At 47.3% G+C, this 21400-nt stretch overlaps 2 protein-coding genes across 2 annotated transcripts in view; one reads left to right on the top strand and one right to left on the bottom strand.

Moving 5' to 3' along the window:
• The window catches only part of Mgst3 (microsomal glutathione S-transferase 3), a 21297-nt gene extending 7005 nt beyond the window's left edge, over positions 1–14292 (top strand). Inside the window, exons 2-6 of the mRNA XM_021199012.2 lie at positions 8130–8253; positions 9188–9261; positions 10990–11047; positions 12659–12731; positions 14040–14292. Of these exons, the coding sequence (XP_021054671.1) occupies positions 8137–8253; positions 9188–9261; positions 10990–11047; positions 12659–12731; positions 14040–14176 (459 nt within the window). The 5' untranslated portion in view covers positions 8130–8136 and the 3' untranslated portion in view covers positions 14177–14292. The remainder of the gene's footprint in view (positions 1–8129; positions 8254–9187; positions 9262–10989; positions 11048–12658; positions 12732–14039) is intronic.
• Positions 14293–18419: 4127 nt separating this feature from the next.
• Aldh9a1 (aldehyde dehydrogenase 9 family member A1) overlaps positions 18420–21400 on the bottom strand; it is an 18424-nt gene continuing 15443 nt past the window's right edge. Inside the window, exons 10-11 of the mRNA XM_021197840.2 lie at positions 20804–20916; positions 18420–19294 (exon numbers count right to left, since the gene is read on the bottom strand). Of these exons, the coding sequence (XP_021053499.1) occupies positions 19200–19294; positions 20804–20916 (208 nt within the window). The 3' untranslated portion in view covers positions 18420–19199. The remainder of the gene's footprint in view (positions 19295–20803; positions 20917–21400) is intronic.

Here is a 21400-nt window from a genome sequence, read left to right as displayed (position 1 = left end):
CCTCCCCCTCCCCCTCTCCCTTCCCTTTTTCTGTCTCTACTGCCCTCTTAACTCCCCTCCCCATGCCCTGAATAAACTCTATTCTATACTATATTGTGTGTGGTATGGCTGGTCCCTCAGAGGGAAGGGATGTCTCAACATGGGCCTGCTGAGGTCCCTTCCCCCACACCTGACTACACCTCCATAGAACATATCTCCCCTCTCTTTATCTTGTTATAAACACATCATATGATGCCTGTTCTACCTCCATCCCTATAGATCACAAGGGCTGGTTACCAGTGTAGCCTCATTCGCCCAGAAACCCACCATGGCCTGGGGCTTATTTTTGAAGAGGAGACTACAAGATCCTTTATTGACATTTAAAAACTAGCTACATACATACATACATACATACATACATACATACATACATCGTTGCTATGGTTTAAAAATATCAAAATAATTAGATTTATAACATAGCTGAACAGAGGTATCTATAAAACATCCTATAGCATCCTATGTAATGGTGAAGAACTGAATGCTTCAGCCATACATGGGGAACGAGACACTTTTGCCTATTCTCTTCAACATTGTATTGGTTTTAGATAGGAACATTCACCAAGAAGAAAATAACAGCAATGATTTAAAAAAAAAAAAAAAAGCCATCCCTATTGGTAAAGAAGCAATAACTCTTTCTCAATAGCAGATCCTGGATGCAAAATATTCTAAAGACCCAGGAGGCTGGTATTTTGTATATGCTCAGCTCCAAACATGTGTAGGGTTGGATCTCAGTGCCATGAAAAGGTAACGTGGAACCAAAGAGCTTCTGTCTAGCTGCAGCCTCCCTTGGGCTGCTATCTTTTCCCTTTGCTCCTGAAACAGAAGCAGGGTGTGGCTGTACTGCTCAGGACATAAGCTCTGACAAGGATTATTCCTTATTGCTGCTTCTAACTTCCAAGGCACAAGCTCTGCAGGGTGATTTAGTAGCAAATGGTTGAGACACTGGTCAGTCTGCTTGCACTCTGACCCCAGACCTGCATTCACCAGTGATGGAGGCTTAGGCAAATTACCCAATTCCTCTTTGCCTTGTTTCCCTCCTGGGTAATGTGAGAACAGCAGTAATAGCAACTGTGGCATAGGATTATCATGGGGAGAAAGAGCTGACATAAAGTCTCTGGCTGGTGTGCACGCAGCTCCGTAGTTAGATTTTCAACATGTATTGGTAAGATGATTCCCCATTTTGCTGTTTCTGCCAGAAAGAATGAAGAACTCCATGAGAAGTTTCCTGGAGATCCTACTAAACCCTTAAATATGTCTTTCACTGAGCTCATGCTCATTTAGAATTTGAGGTACAGTCCCCTGAAGGTCCTCTTTTGCACAGTGACCATCACTCTTGCAGTGTATAAAGCCTTAAACTCCAAGGCTGGTTAGAAAGAAAGAAATAAAAAGTCAGGTCTGGTGATTGTAGCTGTAAAGAGAGGTCCAAGAAGGCAGAGGCTGGCATAGGCCAGGATCACTAAGTAAAGTTTCAGAGGGGGGTTGGGGCCCCCACTTGCCCACTTGTTTAGTTCATGATGAGCCAAATGTTAAACCCGAAAAGATGGAATTGGTCCTGTGGTGCATGCAAGCTCTGGTGTAACCTTGCAAGGTCTAGCCTCAGCTCAGCCTGCAGCCATCATCATGTTCTTGAGATGCCACAGGCAGTGGAGGGTCCCAGGACCATCCAATAAAAAAGCGTTGTGTAGATCACAGAGACAGGGGGATGCTTCTCAGCGTGGCGTGGATACAGTCATCACCACCACCTACAAATTTCTTTTTTTCCCTAAAACAAATATTTTAAATTTTCATTTGTTTATTTTCATGTGTATAGGTATATAATGTATGCTGGTACACCGTGTGGGTGTTTGGTGCCTGTGGAAGTGAGAAGGCATTGAATCCCCTGACTCTGGAGTTATAAACAGTTGTGAGCTGTCATGTAGGTGCTAGGAATTAAACTCAGGTCCTCTAGAAAAGCAGCCAGTGGTCTTAATCACAGAGCCGTCTCTCCAGCTCCCAAAACAACAGTTTTTAAAATGTGTTCTCTGGGCAGTGATCTAGACACCTGGGAACTTTTAAAAGTTGCATTCACAGGCCCGGACTGGAGCCCTACTGAGTCAGAAACTCTGGGAGTGGGAATGGCTTAACACACCCTCCAGGTGAAGGCAGAACCGCAGCAACACTCATCTAAGTTTCTGTATTTGTCACCTGACTATTAAGAAACACAAATGGGAGGCTTGTAGCTTATGTTCTCTGTTTGGGTTCATGTTACAGTAGCCAGTTGGTCTGTGGGAAACACAGTTACAAGCATTCATTGCAGAGCTGTTGTGTCCAGACCCTGAAGACCGGGTCCAGGAAAAAGGTCTCAATTTCAGCAACCTTATCTCGGTGGGTCCATAAAAGGGCTCCAGGTGTGTGATCAGCAAGATGTGTGCAGCCCACATGAGTGTGCATACCATAGGGGACTTGTCTATCAGTTATCAGCTCCTCAGGCCTGGCCCTGTAAGCTATCTGCTGCCTCTGGATTCCTAACAACCCAGGGTGTGGCAGAGGCTGCCTGGGTGTGGATTCTGAACTGAGCTGCCTTTCCTTCTTGGTGCACCCTGACCCAGAGGCCACCCTCTATGGGCTGAGAACATCCACCTCCTTTTTCTAGAGGCTCCGAAAATAAGAACTTAGCCAATGACAAAGTATTCTTTTGTTAATTTTTATTTATGTGAATACACTGCCACTATCTTCAGACACACACTAGAAGTGTGTTTCAGATCCCATTACAGATGGTTATGAGCCACCATGTGGTTGCTGGGAATTGAACTCAGGACCTCTAGGAAGAGCAGTCAGTGCTCTTAACCACTGAGCCATTTCTCCAGTGCCCTGTGACAAAGTATTTTTGAACCTTGACTGAATTAAGCCAGCCCTATCCTTAAAGGCTAAGGTTTAATCATTTTTACTCCTTGGATCTAGGTTTTTAGCAACTACAATTACAGACCTCTGTGTTGTAGATTGTTCTTTCCTATGTAATTCATCATCCTGTTTCTTTCATGGTTTCAGTAGATGCTTTGGAGAGAAGGTGAATATTACCAGGTACTATATAAGGTGATGAGCTGTCTCTGTGTGTGTGTGGTGGTGGAGCATTCCTGAAAGCCACAGAAGTCGCTGCTGTTAGCAGCTACTCTGGAAGTACCTGCCTATGCCATGAGTAGTCCTAGCCGTGAGGAATGCCAAACCACACAGAGTCCAGTGGCTGCTCTCATTGCCTTCTCTGAATGCAGAATAGACATATGAGGCAGGACTCCTCACTGGAAGGGGTATGTGGAGGTATCAGAAGGACTCTTCCACCTTTCTGCAAGGCAGCATCCCAGGCTTTGTCCTATACCTGTTCACAAGCATCCAGGGCTCCTGCAGAAGAGATCCACTATAGAGGATCACATGGTCTCTACACACCACCCATGCTGGTATCTGATACCCCTTCCCCATCTTCCGTTAGTTCTCTGCCTTTTCTGCTGAACCATTCACCAGCCTCCCCCCCCAATGGAAATGGAATTACATCATCCTCCCAACCCCCACTTTCCTCCCTCTGGTCCCTCCTAGCTATTGTCCCTCCCTCAAGCCGATAGACTCTTTGGCTTTATTACTGTTGTTTGCATATGTGTAAAAGTGCGCACAAATGTATATAAATACAATTTTCCAAGTCCATTTTTATTGTGCGTATATGGTTTCTGAGTTGACCACTTTGCATTCAGCAACCAGTAAGGGGGCTCATCCCTGGGAGTCTCTAACTCCATCTCGAAGCTGTCATTGGTGGCCTGAAGTTCTTTGTCTAGAGGTGGTGCCCTGTGAAATTCCCTCCTTCCATTAAGACACGTCCATTGATCTTGCCATTGCTGCCATTTCTAGGAGAGACTGTTTCACAGCAGACTTGGTGGTATACAGGCTCTTCCAATCCTTCCACGATGTCCCCAGGGCTGTAGGTTCAGGAGCCACGATATAAATCTATCAGTATCGGCTGTACTCCCCACAATCTCTGCATTGTGTGCAGCTGTGGTTTTCTGTGATGGTCTCCATTCTCTGTAAGGAGAAGCTCCTTCATTGAGGGGCGGTGGCTACGTTTATCTGTGGGCATGAGGATAGGAGTTAGTATGTATAAAGAATTATGTTGGTCTGGCAAAGTGGCAGTAGTGGATTATTTTTCAAGGTGATCTCACTAGCTGTGGATAATTGATTAGGTTCCCAGTACCAGGGATGATATCTTCCTGTTGGGCGGGCCTTAAGTCCAATTAGATAGCTGCTGATTGCCGCGGAGCCAAGTCTCGCCGACTGCACCTTTATGCACATCTTGCCAGGCTGATTAGTTTTGTGGTTCCTAGCCATTGTATCTGGGCGGGGCCATTTCATTGCTCCCTGCCCTTTGCAGCTTGAATAGTATTTCTGTGGAGCCATAAAAGCTGGAGTGCAGGAAAAGGGCTTTCTGGCCAGATCCAGCCAAGTCCGGTGTCCTAAATGTCACCCGCACGTCTTGATGCTGGGTCTCGCTTGCCCTCACCTAGGTTCATCCTAATCCCGTCGACTTCCTGAACCGAGGAGAGGGACTCTCACCGGGTGTGAACACCCAGCAGACTTCTGTTCTCCTCTGAAGGAGGAGCCTGGCAGAAATGTCCATTTCTAGTTGTAGACTGCAGAACAGTTGCTTCGGGAATGGCTGATACATGCAGTAGATATCCACCCAAAGAGCATCTCTCCTGTCTTGCCTGCCTGGCTGCTCTTAGACATCAGGAGAGCAGGAGTCAGTAACTAAGCCCCATTCTGGTGTTTTGCAGAACTAGAGTGTTTTTATGAATTCTAAAACTTGGCCTGGTCCTAGGTCTGCCCTCATCGGCCTGAGCCTCCAGACTCACAAACTGTGCTAGAGCAGATGTGTCTCCTTTCATTGTCCTTACAGGCACAGCTCTGACAACCTTGGGGGCAGCTTCGATTTTCAGTGGCCCGTTTGGCCTCAGTGGTTTAACTCCAAGTAGGCTTGGTCACTTTGTATTTTCAAAAGGGTGTTCAGAGTTCACACTGTATTCTTGCTACATAGTTGATACCATAGCCTCTCACATGTGTTGACTTTATAACTCAGGAAGAGGAGGGAGGAGAAGAAACTTGGAGAGCATCCAGGCTCCCTCCTCTGAAGCTGTGCAGGCCTGGCTTCTCACCTGGAGACACCTTGTGCTGAGTCATAGAGACATCTGGCCTGGAGTGTGTCTGGCCCATCTGAAGGGCAAGCGAGCAGGGTAGGGTGAATATCATAAAAGGGGAAATCTCATGAGAATTGACTGCTGTGTGCTGTGGTGTGGTAGTGACAGGTCTGAGGGGCTCAGAACCCAAATGTTATTTTTCTAAGCTAGGAGAACTGTATATTTTAATATTTATTTTTAGGTACATGGGTATTTTGCCTGCTTGCATGTCTGTGAACCACATGAGTGAAGCTAGATAGAAGTAGTTATTGGATTCCCCTGGGACTGGAGTTATAGATGGCTGTGAGCCACCATATGGGTGCTGGCGATCAAACCTGGAATAGCTGCCCGTGCTCTCAACCGCTGAGCCATCTCTCTACCCCTGAGAAACTTAATTTTTAAAAACGTGAGCAACTTGCTCACCCTCTGGATTCCATATAAAGATATTGTGGCTCCATCGTAAACAGGACTGAAAGAGGCCATGGGAACCAGACAAATCAGAGTTGAATCCTACCCATATTACTTCCTGCTTTCGACTCTGGGTGCAGCCCATGAGCTCTGGGTGTTCCTTTGCTGGTTGGGATACTGGGATCACGCCCTTTTGTTTTTTAAGGATCACTAGAAATGTTCTGCAGCAGGGCAACACCCTGAGCTGGCTGCTGGGGAGGTAAAAGCTAGACACCCATCAGAGACAGGCTTTATTTATTTCAGTGGGTGTGCGGATGTGTGGGGTGGCTGTGTCTGCATGCACATGCATGTGGAAGCTATAAGACAACCTGGGTTGTTGCTCCTCAGGGGGAACTCACCAATCAGGCTCCACTGGCTGGCCTGCAGGCTGCTATAGTCTTCCTGTCTCCGCAGCAATAGGAATACAAGACTGCAGGTGCCATCTTGCCTGACTGTTTTGCATGGGCGCTAGGGATTGAACTCAGGTCTTCTTGGTTGCTCAGCAAGCATTTCACCAACTAAGCCATCTCCCCAGCCTTTAAAGGCAGAGCACAGACTGGCTTTGAACTTGTGCTCTTTCTGCCTCCTCCTCTTAAGCATTTGCCTACCAGTGTGTGCTTTCACAACCAGCAAGAGATCACACAGGAGCTCCTGGCTTGGGGCAGCCTTGCATGTGGTAGTGAGTGACTTCAGCAGATTCTGAGGTGTTAGACCTGCCTTTTCTGCCACTGTGCTCTGAACCCTTAGCTCACAGAGGTTAGTGGACAGCCCAGTGGGCTCTGAGATGCTTAAAGCCTCTTCCACCTGCTAAGTTTTATTCTCTCTGGTGCCCAGCCTAAGTCTTTCCCTTGAGACGGGAGCTTGAATGCTGAACACTGCAAGATGAGCCAGGATTAGTTTTTTCTCAAAGCCGTTTCTCCTGTGTGGTCAGAAAAATGAAAAGAATTGTATCATGAAACCGCACAGCTACCACCGCAATCTACAGTTAACGTTTGTTCAGCTTGTATATCCCAGCTTTTGTGCATTCCAAAATAAGTTGCAGACATCAGCACTCTTGTGATGATCTGAGGGGCAACCTGGATTCTCAGGAGCCTGCCAGACTGTGCGTCTTGTCCACGCCATTGGCTCAGGGGCCAGACTTTGATGTCAGCGCACTCTAGTGGGACTTCACTCTGGTTTCTAAAACTGTGCCAGCATGTGGCCAGGATCAGGGTGGAAGGGCAGTCACAAGGTTCTGATCTCACAGTCGGCCTCTCCAGAAGCCACTGTTGTCGATGCTACTTTGTTAAAGTGTGTCATGTTAAATACTTCCCAATGTAAATTTTAGTGGCCATAACATACTGCAATGACCACTGCAGTGACACTGGTGAAATTTGTAAATGGATGTTAGGCCACGGAGAATATACAGCTAGTTATAGTGGCACACACCTGTGATCTTTGTACTTGAGAGGCCGAGGCAGGATGGTTACTTAAGGCCCCTCTGGATTATGTATTGAGTACCAGGCCCACTTAGGCCACACAGTGAAACTCTGTCTCAAAAACTGCAATTAAGTAGCCCGTGAGATGGCTCAGTGGGTCAAGGTGCCAGCTTCCAGGGCTGATGACTGGAATTCAACCCCCAGGGCCCACGTGGCGGTAGGAGAGAAGAGACTCCTACGAATTGTCCTGTCACCTCCATACGCACATGGCTGTAGGTGCATGGGTGTGCGTACACACTAAAATAAATAATAAAGAAGTAAGGAAGTAAAATCTGTTCTCAAAACTGAAAGGAAGAGATGGAGGAAAGGAAACGAGCTGAAGGAAGGAAGAGGGAAGGAAGGACGCGGATGACTTGACACTTGACACAGAGACCATACTGCAGACCGCAGTCATCTTTAATTCTGTTGTCGAATGCACAGTAGTATTTCTGATGACCTCTTAGGAACACCTTTTTCCTTTTTAAATTGGGCAGAGTGTATGTGTGTCATACATATGTGTGGTATGTGCATGTGGGATGTGTGTGTATGTGTGATACATGCGTGTGTGTGCACTTGTGTATGTGTAGGTGCTCTTAACCTGCACACGCTCATACAGAGTCCAGAGGTTGACGCTGAGGCTTCTTTGGCTGTCTCACTCTCTACCTTCCTTTTTGAGGCATGTTCTTCTCTCGCTAAGTCCTAAGCTCACCTTTTTTTTATTAAGACTGGCCAGCCAGTGAGCTCCAAATATCCTCTTGTCTTCACCCCCAACACGGCCCAGCACAGTAGCGGCTGAGGATCCAGAGTCAGGTCCTCCTGTTTGTGCAGCAAACAGTTTACCTTCCCAGCCATCTCCCCAGCCCTGAAATGTCTTTGTGATCTGTATGCATCTGCTGGTAACAAGGCACTACCATCAGCGTGTGCTAAGGCCTCGTGCTACACGCTGCCCACGGTGCTCACTTTGTTTCCCACTGTGTTGTACTTTCTTCCATAGATCCAAGATGGCTGTCCTCTCTAAGGAGTATGGATTTGTGCTTCTCACGGGTGCTGCCAGCTTTGTGATGGTGCTCCACCTAGCCATCAACGTGGGCAAAGCCCGCAAGAAGTACAAGGTAGAGGTAAGTAGGCTCACCGGCGGGTGCCTCTGTGGGCTTCCCGAGGCCACCAGCTTATCCAAGGCTTGTTCTGCAGTCCTGGAGGGAGAGCTGAGTTATTAGTGGTGACAGGTGGTGGCAGTTTTTGGACAACGCCCATTAGGAGTTTGTTCCTAAGAAGCTGGGGCGTAGTTTACACTTCATTGGACGTTGGCTGCTCTGTAAAAAGACCGGGCCTACTGGGATTAAAAGTCCATTTTTGTCTAGAGCCATTTGCCAGGGACACTTCTGTGAAGTGGCCTTATTGCTTCCTAGTTTGCCACTTTAAAAAAAGGATGTCTTAAGTTGATTTTCCTGATTCCTAAATAGAGAAGAGATGCTGAGCTTTAACCTGAGTTTAGCCAGTAGCTGCAGAAAGGAAGTCTGTTAAATACTTCCTTTAGTCCTGGCTGAACTAGGAGGGGAACTTCTAAAGCTCTCCCTGGTGAGCAATTAGATGTCTGTTTGCATTTAGCATCTTGTAATTAGACTTCCTCCGTGGAGGCTCTTTTCAAGTGTTGATATCTGGCTGCCTCTCTTTTTATTCTAATGGACACTTGCAATAAAAGACTCACTCTCTCAATTATCTGCTCCCTCTTAAGGGAGATCTTAAGAGGATGGGGTGTGTGGTGACTCTTGGGAATCAGCCATTTCTCTATGATGTCTCCGTAATCATCTGCAGTCCGCCATTGATTTATGACATCAAGGAGAAGCCCTGGCTGGGCAGAAGCCACTCCTGTCTCTTTGGTAACCACAACATAGTCACAGGTTCTCGCTACCTTATGCTGGCTAGAGACTCCGTAGCTGCTGCTGAGAACTGAAAACCAGGCGCTCATCCCTCAGGAGGACGGTACAAGGTGCTTCGGGATGTCTCTGTCTCAGTGTTAGTTAATTCTCTGCCTGGCCTTTGCTTTAACAGTACCCTGTCATGTACAGCACAGATCCTGAGAACGGGCATATGTTCAACTGCATTCAGCGCGCCCACCAGAACACGTGAGTGTCATGCTGCCAGACGGCAAAGATGTCCATCACTTCAGCCCTGGGTCTCTGAATTTGCTCAGTGGTAGATAGCATGGCAGTCGTGGGTACCTCGTTAAGAGTATCATTAAAACGTTAGTGTCAGAGGTGGGGTGGCGCAAGATGTCTCAGAAAATCCAGGCACTTTTTGCCAAACCTGATCATCTAAATTTGATCCCTGTTACCCACATGGCAAGAGGAGAGAACCAAGTCTAACTTACACATGTGAACCAGGGCATTGGTACACACACATATGTTCACTCATACACACAAATAAAAATAAACTTAAGTTACTGTGTGAACAGAATTGAATACTGAATAAAATTAAGTATTTTTAGAATGGAAAACTTCTTAGCCAGGCTGTGGTAGCACATACCTTAAATCCCAGCACTTGGGAGGCAGAGGCAGGCATGTGTCTCTGTGAGTTCGAGGCCAGCCTGGTCTACAGAGTGAGTTCCAGGACAGCCAGGACTACCCAGAGAAATCCAGTCTTGAAAATAAAACAAAGCAACTTCTGACTAGCCTTTTCTGAAATGTCTTGTCCCATTACTGTGATAGTATGAGCTTAGGAAGAGAGGCTTATCCTAGCTCACCGTTTAAGGGCCAGTCCTTCATGGTGGGGAACTCATGATAGAAAAGTCAAGGTGACAGGAGCCTGAAGCAGGGGACAAGGGTTCCATCGCATCCACAGTCAAGAAGCAGAGAGTGATGAAGGCCTGCTACTGCTCATCTCTTTTCTCTTAGACAGTTCAGGTCCCAGCCAGGGATTGGTGCCACCCATGGTGGGCAGTTCTTTCTACTTCAATTAACAAACACAATCCAAATAATCTTCCATGGGTGAGTCTAGATTCTGTTGACAATTAGCAGCCATCACAAAGTCTTTAATGTGACCCTCTGCAGTGTTTGCAGGTCCCATCTAACTAATTGCATTCATACACACACACACACACACACACACACACACACACACACACACCCCTCTGACAGAACTGAGTGGAGGAAGGATTCATCTTGGCTCATGATTAAAAGAAAGCAGCCCATGATGAAAGATATAATGACCCGACTCGTGCTGGTGATGGCAGAGACTTGCAGCTAGTCACAAAGGCAGATAGGAAACAAGAGTCCTCTGCTCAAAGCCCACCCTTAGTGGCCTATACCTTCCAGTCACGGCCCCTGTCCCCAAAGGTCCCACAACGTCCAAAAGCAGTGCTACTAAGTGGAGACAAGTGTCCGAACACATGAGCCTGTGGGACGCCTGAGCGTCCCTTAGGAGACTTTCCCAATCTGAGACCCTTCCTCGTGCATTTGTAGGATGTGAAGTTCCTTTACTCTCAGCTAGAGCAAAAGCAGGTGGCTCCTGGCGAGCAGACGTCTTCCTTCAGCCAGAGTTTGTACTTGCACTTCTAGCCTTCCGGCATGAAGGTGGAGTTCCTTATACATTCTTAGAGTTCTGGACAGACATCCATGAGGAACTGTTGTGGTGGTTTTGGGGGGTGGGGAGTGGGGGGGGATGGTTTTGTTTTTCAAGACAGGGTTTCTCTACATAGCCTTGCCTGTCCTGGAGCTCACTCTGTAGACCAGGCTGTCCTCAAACTCACAGAGATCCTCCTGCCTCTGCCTCCCGCGGTATCAGGATTGAAGGTGTGCGCCACCACTGCCAAGCTTGAGAACGCTGTGCTAAAAGCTCCTTTCTGTCCACTCCAGGTTGGAGGTCTACCCTCCCTTCCTGTTCTTCCTAACGGTGGGAGGTGTTTACCACCCGGTAAGTTTCTTCTGGGGCTGTTCATCCATTTAGATGTAGTTCCCGAGCTACCCCGGGCTACCCCCGGGCACAGGGAGAAGGAGAGGAACGCGGAATGAGCAGCCTGCTGTCAAGCCGCACCTATTTAAAAGGATTTTATTTACTGAGTTATTACGAGGTTTGCTTTAAAGTAGGCAGAGTTCACCTAGTTTTCTCAGAGTGAGGAAAAGCCTCGTAGCTACTGTTTAAGTTTCATGGGGTCAGTGAAGCCCCAGAAGCATGAACTTTGACCCCAGGTCCATCTATTTCTGAAAGGTTTGTGTACACAGGGAGTGGATTTTACTTTCCTCATTCATCTATGCAAAAAAAAAAAAAAAAAACATCTACCCACACCCAAGGTTACAGCAGTGAACCAGACAGGCAGACGCCTGGATTAATCGGCCTTTCCTTTAATTGGGGTCTTAAGTAAATTATGTTAGAAAGTGGTGAGTGCCCAATAGCAAACTGTTAGGAAGCAGGACAGGAGTGTGGGGCTCAGAGATTATGAGGAGTGTGGCCAGGCTCGGGGCTCTTACTGAGGTGACAGTTAAGCAAACTCACACGCGATGAGGAAGAAGGAACTGCAGGTGTCTGTCTGTCTGCAGCACCCAGCATCCAGAGGCACACAGTCATTAGTCACACCTGAGGTTATAACAGTGGACGGGACAGGCGGGTATCTGTACAACTGAAAACAGCCCCAAAACATTGTCCCAAAATTGCTAGCAATTACACAGCACTGTAGTGAAGAACGGCCTCTCAGAGACTAGGCTTAAACAGAGAGTAACTGGGGCTCTGTCGATAGTTGAACTTCATCTTCCCATGGAGACTTCTCATCCAGAGTCAATTCAAGCAAATCCTCCCATAGCAACCAGCACCGCCCTAGCACTACCAGATTGGAAAAGGACTGGGGAAGGTCACCTGCTCACCCTGCATCAACCTTAGCTCCCTCTTATTCTGTCTGGGAAGTGGGGTTACTCGGGATGAATCGAAGAGAAGGGTGTCTCAACCTTCATAAGCCTTTCTCTCTCCTGTCAGGGGAGTGGGAATGGGGAGCCCTTTGCCCTCTGGGTACACATATTCAGGGATTTGCTATCCATTTTTTCTCACCTTGTCTCATCGAGCTCCAGCCCTACTGTGTGCAGGCTGCAGCACTGGCTGCATCCAGACGTTGTCCCTGCAGACTGTGCAGCCCGGCAGCTGTTCAGCCTGTGTGTGAGACCCAGGGTCCCGGTTCAGATATCAGAGTTTCCTCTTCTGACTTTCTGACTCACCCTGGAACCCTGAGGCTAGCCTGCTCTTACCTGAGTTCCAGAACCAGTTCCCCCAGTTGCCCTGAGCAGGAAGTTCCTTCTGGTCCACCCATCCGGAAAGCTAGGACTCACCTTGCCATTGAGCACGCTATTGTAGACAACCACGGGCCTTCAACTTTCCTGACTGAAACGAATAAGCCCATGATTTCCTAACTCTGTGAGAACTACATTAGCAAATGCATGAAATCCCCATTGGCCAACACACATGTAGTCAGCTGTAGGCATTAATTAAGGTCAGTCTGCTGCTTCAGTGCAAACATACTGTTTTGTCCTTCCATTCTAGCGCATAGCTTCTGGCCTGGGCCTGACCTGGATTATTGGGCGAGTCCTTTATGCATATGGCTACTACACAGGAGGTAAGTAGATGCTGACATCTGCCAAGGAAATGCATTTTAGATTTATCTTCTTTAACATGTATTATGCAGCCGGGCATGGTGGCGCACGCCTTTAATCCTAGCACTTGGGAGGCAGAGGCAGGCGGATTTCTGAGTTCNAGGNCAGCNNGGNCTACANAGAGAAACCCTGTCTCGAAAAACCAAAAAAAACAAAACAAAAAAAAAAACATGTATTATGTACCTGTATGCAGGGCCTACCCCTGGAGCTGCAGTTACAGGTGGTTGCAAGCCACCTAACATGGGTACTGATGACTGAATTCTGGTCCACTGCAAGAGCATCAAGTGTTCCTAACCACTGAGCCATCTCTTCTGCCCCCAAAACAAATTTTATTTATTTTTTATTTTATTTTGTTTTGTTTTTTGTTGTTGTTGTTGTTGTTGTTGTTGTTTTTAAGACTGTGTAGCCCTAGCTACCCTGGAACTCACTTCATAGACCAGGCTGGTCTCGAACTCACAGAGATGTGACTGCCTCTACCTCACAAATCACCGCCCAGCCAAATTTTCAATATTGTTACTGTATTTTAACTCTTGGTTTGGGAGTTAAAAGTGGAGGAAGAGATAGGGCCGGAGAGATGGCTCACCTGTTCAGGTGACTGACCACCCTTCTGGAGGACCCCGGTTTGAGTCCCAGCACCCAGACAGCAGCTCACGACAGTCTGTAACTCCAGGTCTAGAGCATCCATGCAAGTGGTGCACAGACACACATGCAGACAAAATATGCATATATGTAAAATATGATACAATTTAAAATGAGGAAGTGGAACGTGAAGGTCCGTTCTTTTTCTTCTTACTATCCTTAGAATAGGAACAAACCTTTGCACATTTTCTAAGTGCCAGTTGCTTGCCTGAGAACTTTGCATATGCTATGCAAGCTCACAGCAATTTCACGTACAGCTAACAGCCTGTTGTACAGATGAGGAAACAGCCTTAGAAATATTAAGGGGCTAGCCAGAGCTGCCAGGAATCAAATCAAGGTGCTGCATCAGCAAAACCTGACCACGGCTGGGATAAATGGCTAGCAGAGAGGAAAAGGCTACGCGTCATTCCGGAGGCAGATGCTCCTACTGGGCCTAAGACAAAGTTGCTCGACTTACAGAGTCCTCCATAGTCTAGGCAATGCTAGTGTAAAGTTACCTTGCACATATATCCTAGCATACTGGGCTAGAGTTGGCTGACCTCCCAAGAACAAGCTGTTGACTATACGACCTCAAATGCTAGAGCAGAATGGCTTGTGGCTGTCCTGGTGACTCCCGCTGTCTTCTTTTTCAGACCCTAGCAAGCGGTATCGAGGAGGCGTGAGCTCTCTTGCCCTCTTTGCCCTGATGGGCACCACCGTGTGCTCTGCTTTCCAGCATCTCGGCTGGATCAGACCAGGCTTAGGCGGTGGGTACAGATCCTGCCACTGAGGAGTGGGGGGCCTTCCGACACTCGCTCACCTCCAGCGACTCACCCCGGTTTCCAGTTCCACTGTTTTTTTTTTTAATATAATAAAAACTTATCTGGCATCAGCCTCGTACCTAAACCTCCTGCCTGCATCTCTTTCTGAGAGTCTTACTAAAATCAGGGTGCCATTTCTACCCATTATGAGCAAGGCTGTGAGCGCCCACACACACAGTCTGTGAAGTGGAGATGAAGTCTGACTATGGTGATGAGAGTGGAAAAAATTGAGCCTTAGCTCTAGTTCAAACGTAGGACTGCTTGATGCTAATAATTTACGGTATGGACTATTGAAAAATCTATTGAAGATTGTTTATGTTGCTTAAAAAGTTAAGTAATGGGTTCAGTCAGATGAGCAGGTAATGACACTTGTCGTACAGCCTGATGACCTGAGTTTATCTGGCTCCCACAAGTTACCCTCTGACCTCTACGTGTGCATTGTATGCTACACACGTATGTAACACCCATACAAATAAACACAACTGTTTAAAGCTTCTTCTTAAGTTAAGCAAGAGACACAGATGGAACTAGGGATAACTGAGATGCTAGAACTGCTAACAGCTCATTTTATACATGAGGAAACCGGCTTAGAAATGTCTGTGCCAGGGCTGGAGAGATGGCTCAGCGGTTAAGAGCACTGATCACTCTTCCAGAGGATCCAGGTTCAATTTCCACCTCCCATGTGGCAACTCACAGTTGTCTGTAACTCCAGTTCCAGAGGCTCTGACACCCTCACACAGACAGACACGCGGCCAAAAGACATCAACATACATAAAATATAAAAATAAATAAAATTTTAAAACTGCCTATGCCGATGTCTGGTTAGGAACAAACAGGAAAGGCCTTCAGAGAATGGTCTAAGCTGGCAAAATAATGACTTCTAGGAACAAGAACATGGCGTCTAGACCTTTGCTGTCCAACAGGGTGGCCACTAGCCACATATGGCTTTTAGATGGATAATGCTTAAAACAAACGCACACGTTCTTCATTTGGGCCAGCCATACCTCACATGCTCGATAGCTTCTGAGGATCAGAGTTAGTTGTTGAACAGAGGGGCCTAACTCTAAACCCCATGCATTTTCCATCGTACTGAGTCACTCAAGCTTCAGAGATGGAGGCACTGAAAGGTGGCTCAGCTGCACTGGGATGCCTGGAACACCCTTGGGAATTAGAACACATTCCCGGGTCGGGTCATGAGAATATGTCACCAGTGTACTGAAGGAAAAAAAAAAGGAAATGGGCTGCCTCCTCCCCCCTGCCTTCCCCCCTCTACTACCATAAAGCTTTAAATTTGCCTTCGTTTTAGCAGCAGTAGGTGTTCCCTTATGAAATGCTGATAGTGAGATAAGAAGTTTGGGGTTGGGACTAGAAAGGGTGGCATCAGCAAACCTCTGCAGTAACTGGGTTTTATTCATGTTATAAAAGAAGTGCACCCCGGAGACCTGGAGAACTGCTTCCTCTCACTGAGACTCAGCGAGGCAGGAGGACCCAGTACTGCTCTCTGGAGCACTGGCGTCCCTGTGTGACAGCTGTGAGCAGTGGTTGTAAGCAGGTGGGAACAGCAGCTTGGGGTGTCTTCCAGTGCTCCAGTCCTTATGCAGGTCCCAGGCAGTCATGCCTCTAGGTCAGGGGTTCTCAACCTTCCTAATGCTGGGGCCCTTTAATACAGTTCCTCATGTATGCGCCCCCCAACTATAAATTTTCCATTGCTACTTCATAACGGTAGTTTTGTTAGTTACAAATAATGATGTAAATATCAGACATGCAGGATATTTGATTTATAACCCCTGTGAAAGGGTCATTCAACCTCCAGGGAGTCACGACCCACAGGTTAAGAACTTACTGCTGTAGCAGCCAGTTAAAGTTCTTGGCCCAGGATGTAAGACCCTTGGTCTTAAGGAGGTCAGCTCTCTCAGACTCTTCTAGCAACCAGAGATGCTGTTTCTTGTCTCTGGATCCTAACAGACATCGTCCTTCTCAGTTCTGTCCTCTGCTGCTGTTTCTGCTGTGACACCTTCCTGCCCTGACCTCCCTCAGATGTAGCTGCTGCTTTCTCCATGTGACCAGCTGTACTCATATAACCAAAAGCGGAGCAGGCCAGTGGGGAGACAGCTTTTAAGGGTATAATGATGTGAATCGGGAGAGGAAACCAGAGGATCTCTCCACCTAACAGAAGTATGTCCCAAAGATCCCACAGCCTCCAAAACCATCACCAATGGGTCATCACCAATGGGGCACCAAGTTTCAAGCACATGAGCTAGTCAACGCCCAGTATTAAGGATATTGGAAACCCTCATACACAATTACTGAGGCTCCATGATCACGCGTGCACAGTAGGAGGCGCTCAAGACCAGAAGCTGGGCTCAAGGCTCCCGCAAGGTGTGGTAGGAAGCTTGGGCGCCACCTGCTGGTGTAACCTAGCAAATGTCAACAACCTGGTTAATGTTCTGCAGTCTTCCAGAGTTTGGATAACTTCCCCTTTACATTCTTAAGATGCTATCCAATCCTAATCACGATGACCAGTCTTAGGCCAGAGAGATGGCTCAGCCTGCAGAATTTACCACCAAGCCTGACCACCGGAATGTGATTCCCTTAATCCATATTAACAGGAGAAAACCCACTTCCTTGAGTGAACTTTTCCTGACCTCCACACTCCTGCCCACACACATCCACCTAAATAAATATAAGTAAATACAGAAATGAACGGTCTGTTTTATTCATCTTAAACAACTTTCTAGTAGGATTTTCTGACGGTGACAGAAACATACTCTGTACTGTCCAATAATCAGCACCTGTGTTCAAATACTGAGGACTTGAGATGCGCCTAGGACAACTCACACACTTAATGTTTATTTAATTGTAATTAAGCATAAGTATTAAGTACTCAGAGCAGTGCTTAGCCCAGCTGCCTACTGAATTCGCCTGAGAACCTTTTCAGATTCCAGATCACTTACATTAGCATCTCAGTATATTTAAAGTTCAGTAGGCAGCTCTAATGAAGGACCAAACTTGAGAACCATTTCTCTCAAAGCACTGCCTGGCAATCCACTCTGTGTATGCCTCATCTGAGGATCTTGCTAAAACTGATTGACAGATTTGAGGTGGGTTCAGTCTGCATCTCTACCAATCAGGTGCTGCGGCTCCCTGTCCACACTGAGCATTACCTGCTCAGACACTCAACACTTCGAGCCCTGTGACAGGGCAGTTCTTGCTTTCAGTTTGTGTTCTACTTAAGGAAGGACCCAGTTTGCATGAAAAGTTACAGTAACAATGGATGTAACAGGAATGGAGGAGGCAGTGTGTGATTGATGGGTACCTTACCTTGGAACAGAGGTTAGCTTGTGGTGTAAGGAACCTGTAAGGTGGAAAACATGGTCTAAAGAGGGAAGAGCCTGGCAGAGAACCCAGAGGAAAGTGGAGAGTAACAGACGACATCAGACAGTCTGGATGGTCGTGATGAGGCACAGGGGCTTTCTCTTAACTGCACTTAAAAGCTGCAGCGGGCCTAAGCAAGAGCAAGCTGTAATCTCACTGTTGAATTGCTTGATTTCTTTTGTCAACTCCCCCCAACCTTGAAAAGGAAGACAAAAATGGGTCTTTATGTGTGAGGAAAAAAACAAGGATTCATAAATATGTCAGGACAAATAACACCAAGAAAGGCTGCTTTCAGCATTCTGGTGCGAACGGCGGCCATAACTCACCATCCAAGGACAAGTGACTGGGGCCTAGTAACAATCAACCCTCGTCTCCAAATGCCACCTTCACTGTACTTAACTGGTCCCCAGAAGCAGCACTGGGTTGGGCTTAACTGCAGCATTCTACAGTTACAAGGTCTGCCCACAGCAGGGAAGGACAGGGCACAAAAGTTGTCATGCTTCACCCTGCCCTTTGATCACCTCCCCCTGCCTGGTTCTGTCTCCTCTCTCCTATCCAGCCTTAAGAGGAGACTCAAATTAAGACAGCAAAAAGATCAGCAGTGTGATAGGTCTTAATTCACTGTCACGGTAGCATACAAGTAACTCACGTATTCTAAAGGTTCTCTTCGGTTCTAAGGCTGTACTGCAAGGACCAGAGATAAAGTGTCTGCTGTGGAAGACAGGATGAGCGTTCACTGAGGCAAGTCAGTTATCTGCGTAAAATCCGACTCCACCGACTACCTGTCTCTCTAGCCAGGTTGTCAGGTTTCTCAATGAAGAGACAGAAAAAACACAGCATTTGAGAAAGATTTTATTATTGTGCAGTGTATGATGTGGGGGAGGGGTGGGTTCTGAAGATAAACCTGAGGTCACTGGGCTTAAGTCCTAAGACCTTACCCACTGAGCTGTCTTGCTAGTCAAGAACATCGCTTTTAAAATGCCAATGAGTTACATTGCCCATAAGTAGTAAGACCTGAACATCTCCAAATAACAGCTTTTTACATTTTAGTATTTATTTATTTATTTATGGTTTTTTTTGAGACAGGATTTCTCTGTGTAGTCCTTCCTATACTGGAACTCACTCTGTAGACCAGGCTTGCTCTAAACTCAGATACCCGCCTGCCTCTGCCTCCTGAGTGCTGGGATTGAAGGCGCATACCACCACTGCCCGGCTCCACATAAAAGCTTTAAGATTTTGTTTTTTAGTTGTCAGTGAACAGAGAATGCATATCTACTAATTCACCAGGAACCCAGGAAGGAAGGCCTGCTTTAAAGCAAGCTAGAAAGATGCCATTGTTGGTGGGACAAATGTGTAGGAGCAGAGCTGTGGCCTGCCCGTGTCTGAAGAGTGCGCTACACATTTCTCAGGACTTGCTGGAGCAACAGGTTCCCTGGCTACCATCTGAAAGGCACTTGTGCACATTTTCAATTGGGAAGGTAAGACAGAGGACAACACTGACCCGTTATCACACTAATGACCCACAGCCTGGATATTAAGAAGCTATTCAGTTACACTGCCTGTCAAGGCAGTCAGCTCATTCCACAGCTCGGCTGAGTCAGCAAGCTTCACTGGGTTTCAAAAGGCTGACTCCACGTCGCCCATCTCCACAAACACCGTCTTCAGCTGGGAATAGTACTCAATTGTCACACGGCCATTCTCTCTGCCGAATCCTGAAAAGACACAGGGTCAGAGTGAGCTGGCCGTACAGTGGTCTGGAGTCACGCTGCATCAAAGGCAGACTCTGCTGGTCAGGGTGGGGAGTACGTCCTCAGAGCAGGTACTTCTGCCGAGCTGGGCCAGCGAGTGTTCGGACACTTAGCAGCCGAGTACCCGCTTCAGTGCCTGCCATTCTGGGTGAACATCTGAAAAATGTCCAGTCTTTTGAAGGAAGTGTGCTAACAGCAGGCGCAGTAACTCAGTTGGTAGGGTGCTTGCCTACCAGGCACAGAGTCCTGGGTTCAGTTCCCGGCACCATTAGCCTGGCCGTCATCGTCTCACATTCCTATAACCCCAGCACTTCACACAGATGAGGCAGAAGGAAATCTGCTCCACTATAGAGTGAGTTCAAGGCTCACCCTGGATACACGAGACTGTGTTCTCCATCCTTCCCACCCCTAGCCCTAGAAAAACCAAGAGGCACGTTAAAAGCAGCCTCTACAACAAACAACCTGACAGCCCTGAAAAGCAGTGTCCGTTAAAACCTGACTATGTAATAAGATTTATTATTAACCTTTAGCATGTGCAAAGGGCAGACTTTCAGTTCTGTCAAAGTCCCATGCTTGGACTTTGTGTTGTGCCCAAGCCCACACTGGCTAAGCATATAAGGCCAGGCTCTCTGCAGACCCAGCCATTTCTCTCTTATCATTTGCTCTCGCTCAACACACACTGTTGTCCTACTCAAAAGGAATGAAAACCGGCCTGGGGTTGGGGGGCCCTAAGGCCCACGACCACTAAACACTAGCCACTAATAAAAAGCACCGTGATTAGTAGGGTATCATTAGGGAGCACAAGGATAGAGCTACCTATGAGAGAAGATTATCCACGCCCACCACTGCATATTAAGGTGGCCAAAGACTATGGGCTGGACTCTCAAAACGGTGTTCAAACCAAATTTCAGTTTAAATGAAAAGAAGTATAGGAAATGAATGAATACAGGTGCCACACACAGAGAGAAAAACTCAAAACAATGGCTACACCCCTCTGCCTCAAATCCCGACATGCCAGAGCACGCATCTGTGGTGACAGAAATCAAGGAGCAGTAGCTTAGGGGACCATTTTGGTGCCATCCACATCAGACAGTTGTGTTGAATGTCAAATGTGGGCCCAAAGGAGAAAACCAATCAATACAAGCCTTCTGGTCTATGACTTTAGAGACACCTAGGCCCTACCTATGGGCGTGCCTGATACAGAAGCCCTATAGGAAGGAGTGCTTAGTGCTCAGAGCAAGAAAAGGTAACACAGCCCACAAGACACACCGAGGTGTGATCAGCAGTTCACATGCCACGTTACACAAGAGCTGACTGGCAGTGCCTGGCCAGCAGCCCAGGGAGGCCGGGGAGGACTGAGTCTTCTGTATTTCCCTGGCTGTGCCAGGCCACAGTCAGAACACTGGTGAGCCAGCACTGGCTAAGATGGCATCCCTGCAAATCTGGTTTGCCTGCGCTTTCCCTCCACCTCACCTGACTTCTTGTAGCCACCAAAGGGCAGCTCCACCGGGCTGACATTATAGTTGTTGATGTAGCATGTTCCAGCCTGCAGCTCAGCCGCCACCCGGTGCGCCCTCTGGATGTCCCTGTTAGGGAAAAGATAGTACTGATTATTAGCAGGTTTCCTCAGGAAACCTCAGAGTGTGAGCCCTGAAGGGCGTGAAATCCTGGCAAACTGTTGTTTCTTCAGAATGTTCAAAGTGCTTTCAGACAGACCCGGGTTTAAAAATCTATAATCTAAGAGGCAGTAAGGGCACCACTGTTCAGTGGTGTGGGAGCAACTATACAACCTCACACACAGGGATAAAGGTGGAGCCCTTCACACTATACACGTGCATTCACTTACACGGAACACGATAGCAGAACTATAAAACTTTTAGGACAGAAATATGTCTCCATGATCCTGGATTAGACAAAGCCTCCTTAAGTATAAGTAGCCAAAAGCAAAAGGAAATCCACAGAAGGGCAAACCAATCCCTTACACCAGGAGGATGGCTGAGATGGAAACCCCTTACACCAGGAGGATGGCTGAGATGGAAACCCCTTACACCAGGAGGATGGCTGAGATGG

The sequence above is a fragment of the Mus pahari genome, chromosome 5, assembly GCF_900095145.1.
Source record: "Mus pahari chromosome 5, PAHARI_EIJ_v1.1, whole genome shotgun sequence".
In the NCBI taxonomy this organism is placed as follows: Eukaryota; Metazoa; Chordata; class Mammalia; order Rodentia; family Muridae; genus Mus; species Mus pahari.
This window is presented reverse-complemented; position numbering and strand designations above follow the sequence as displayed.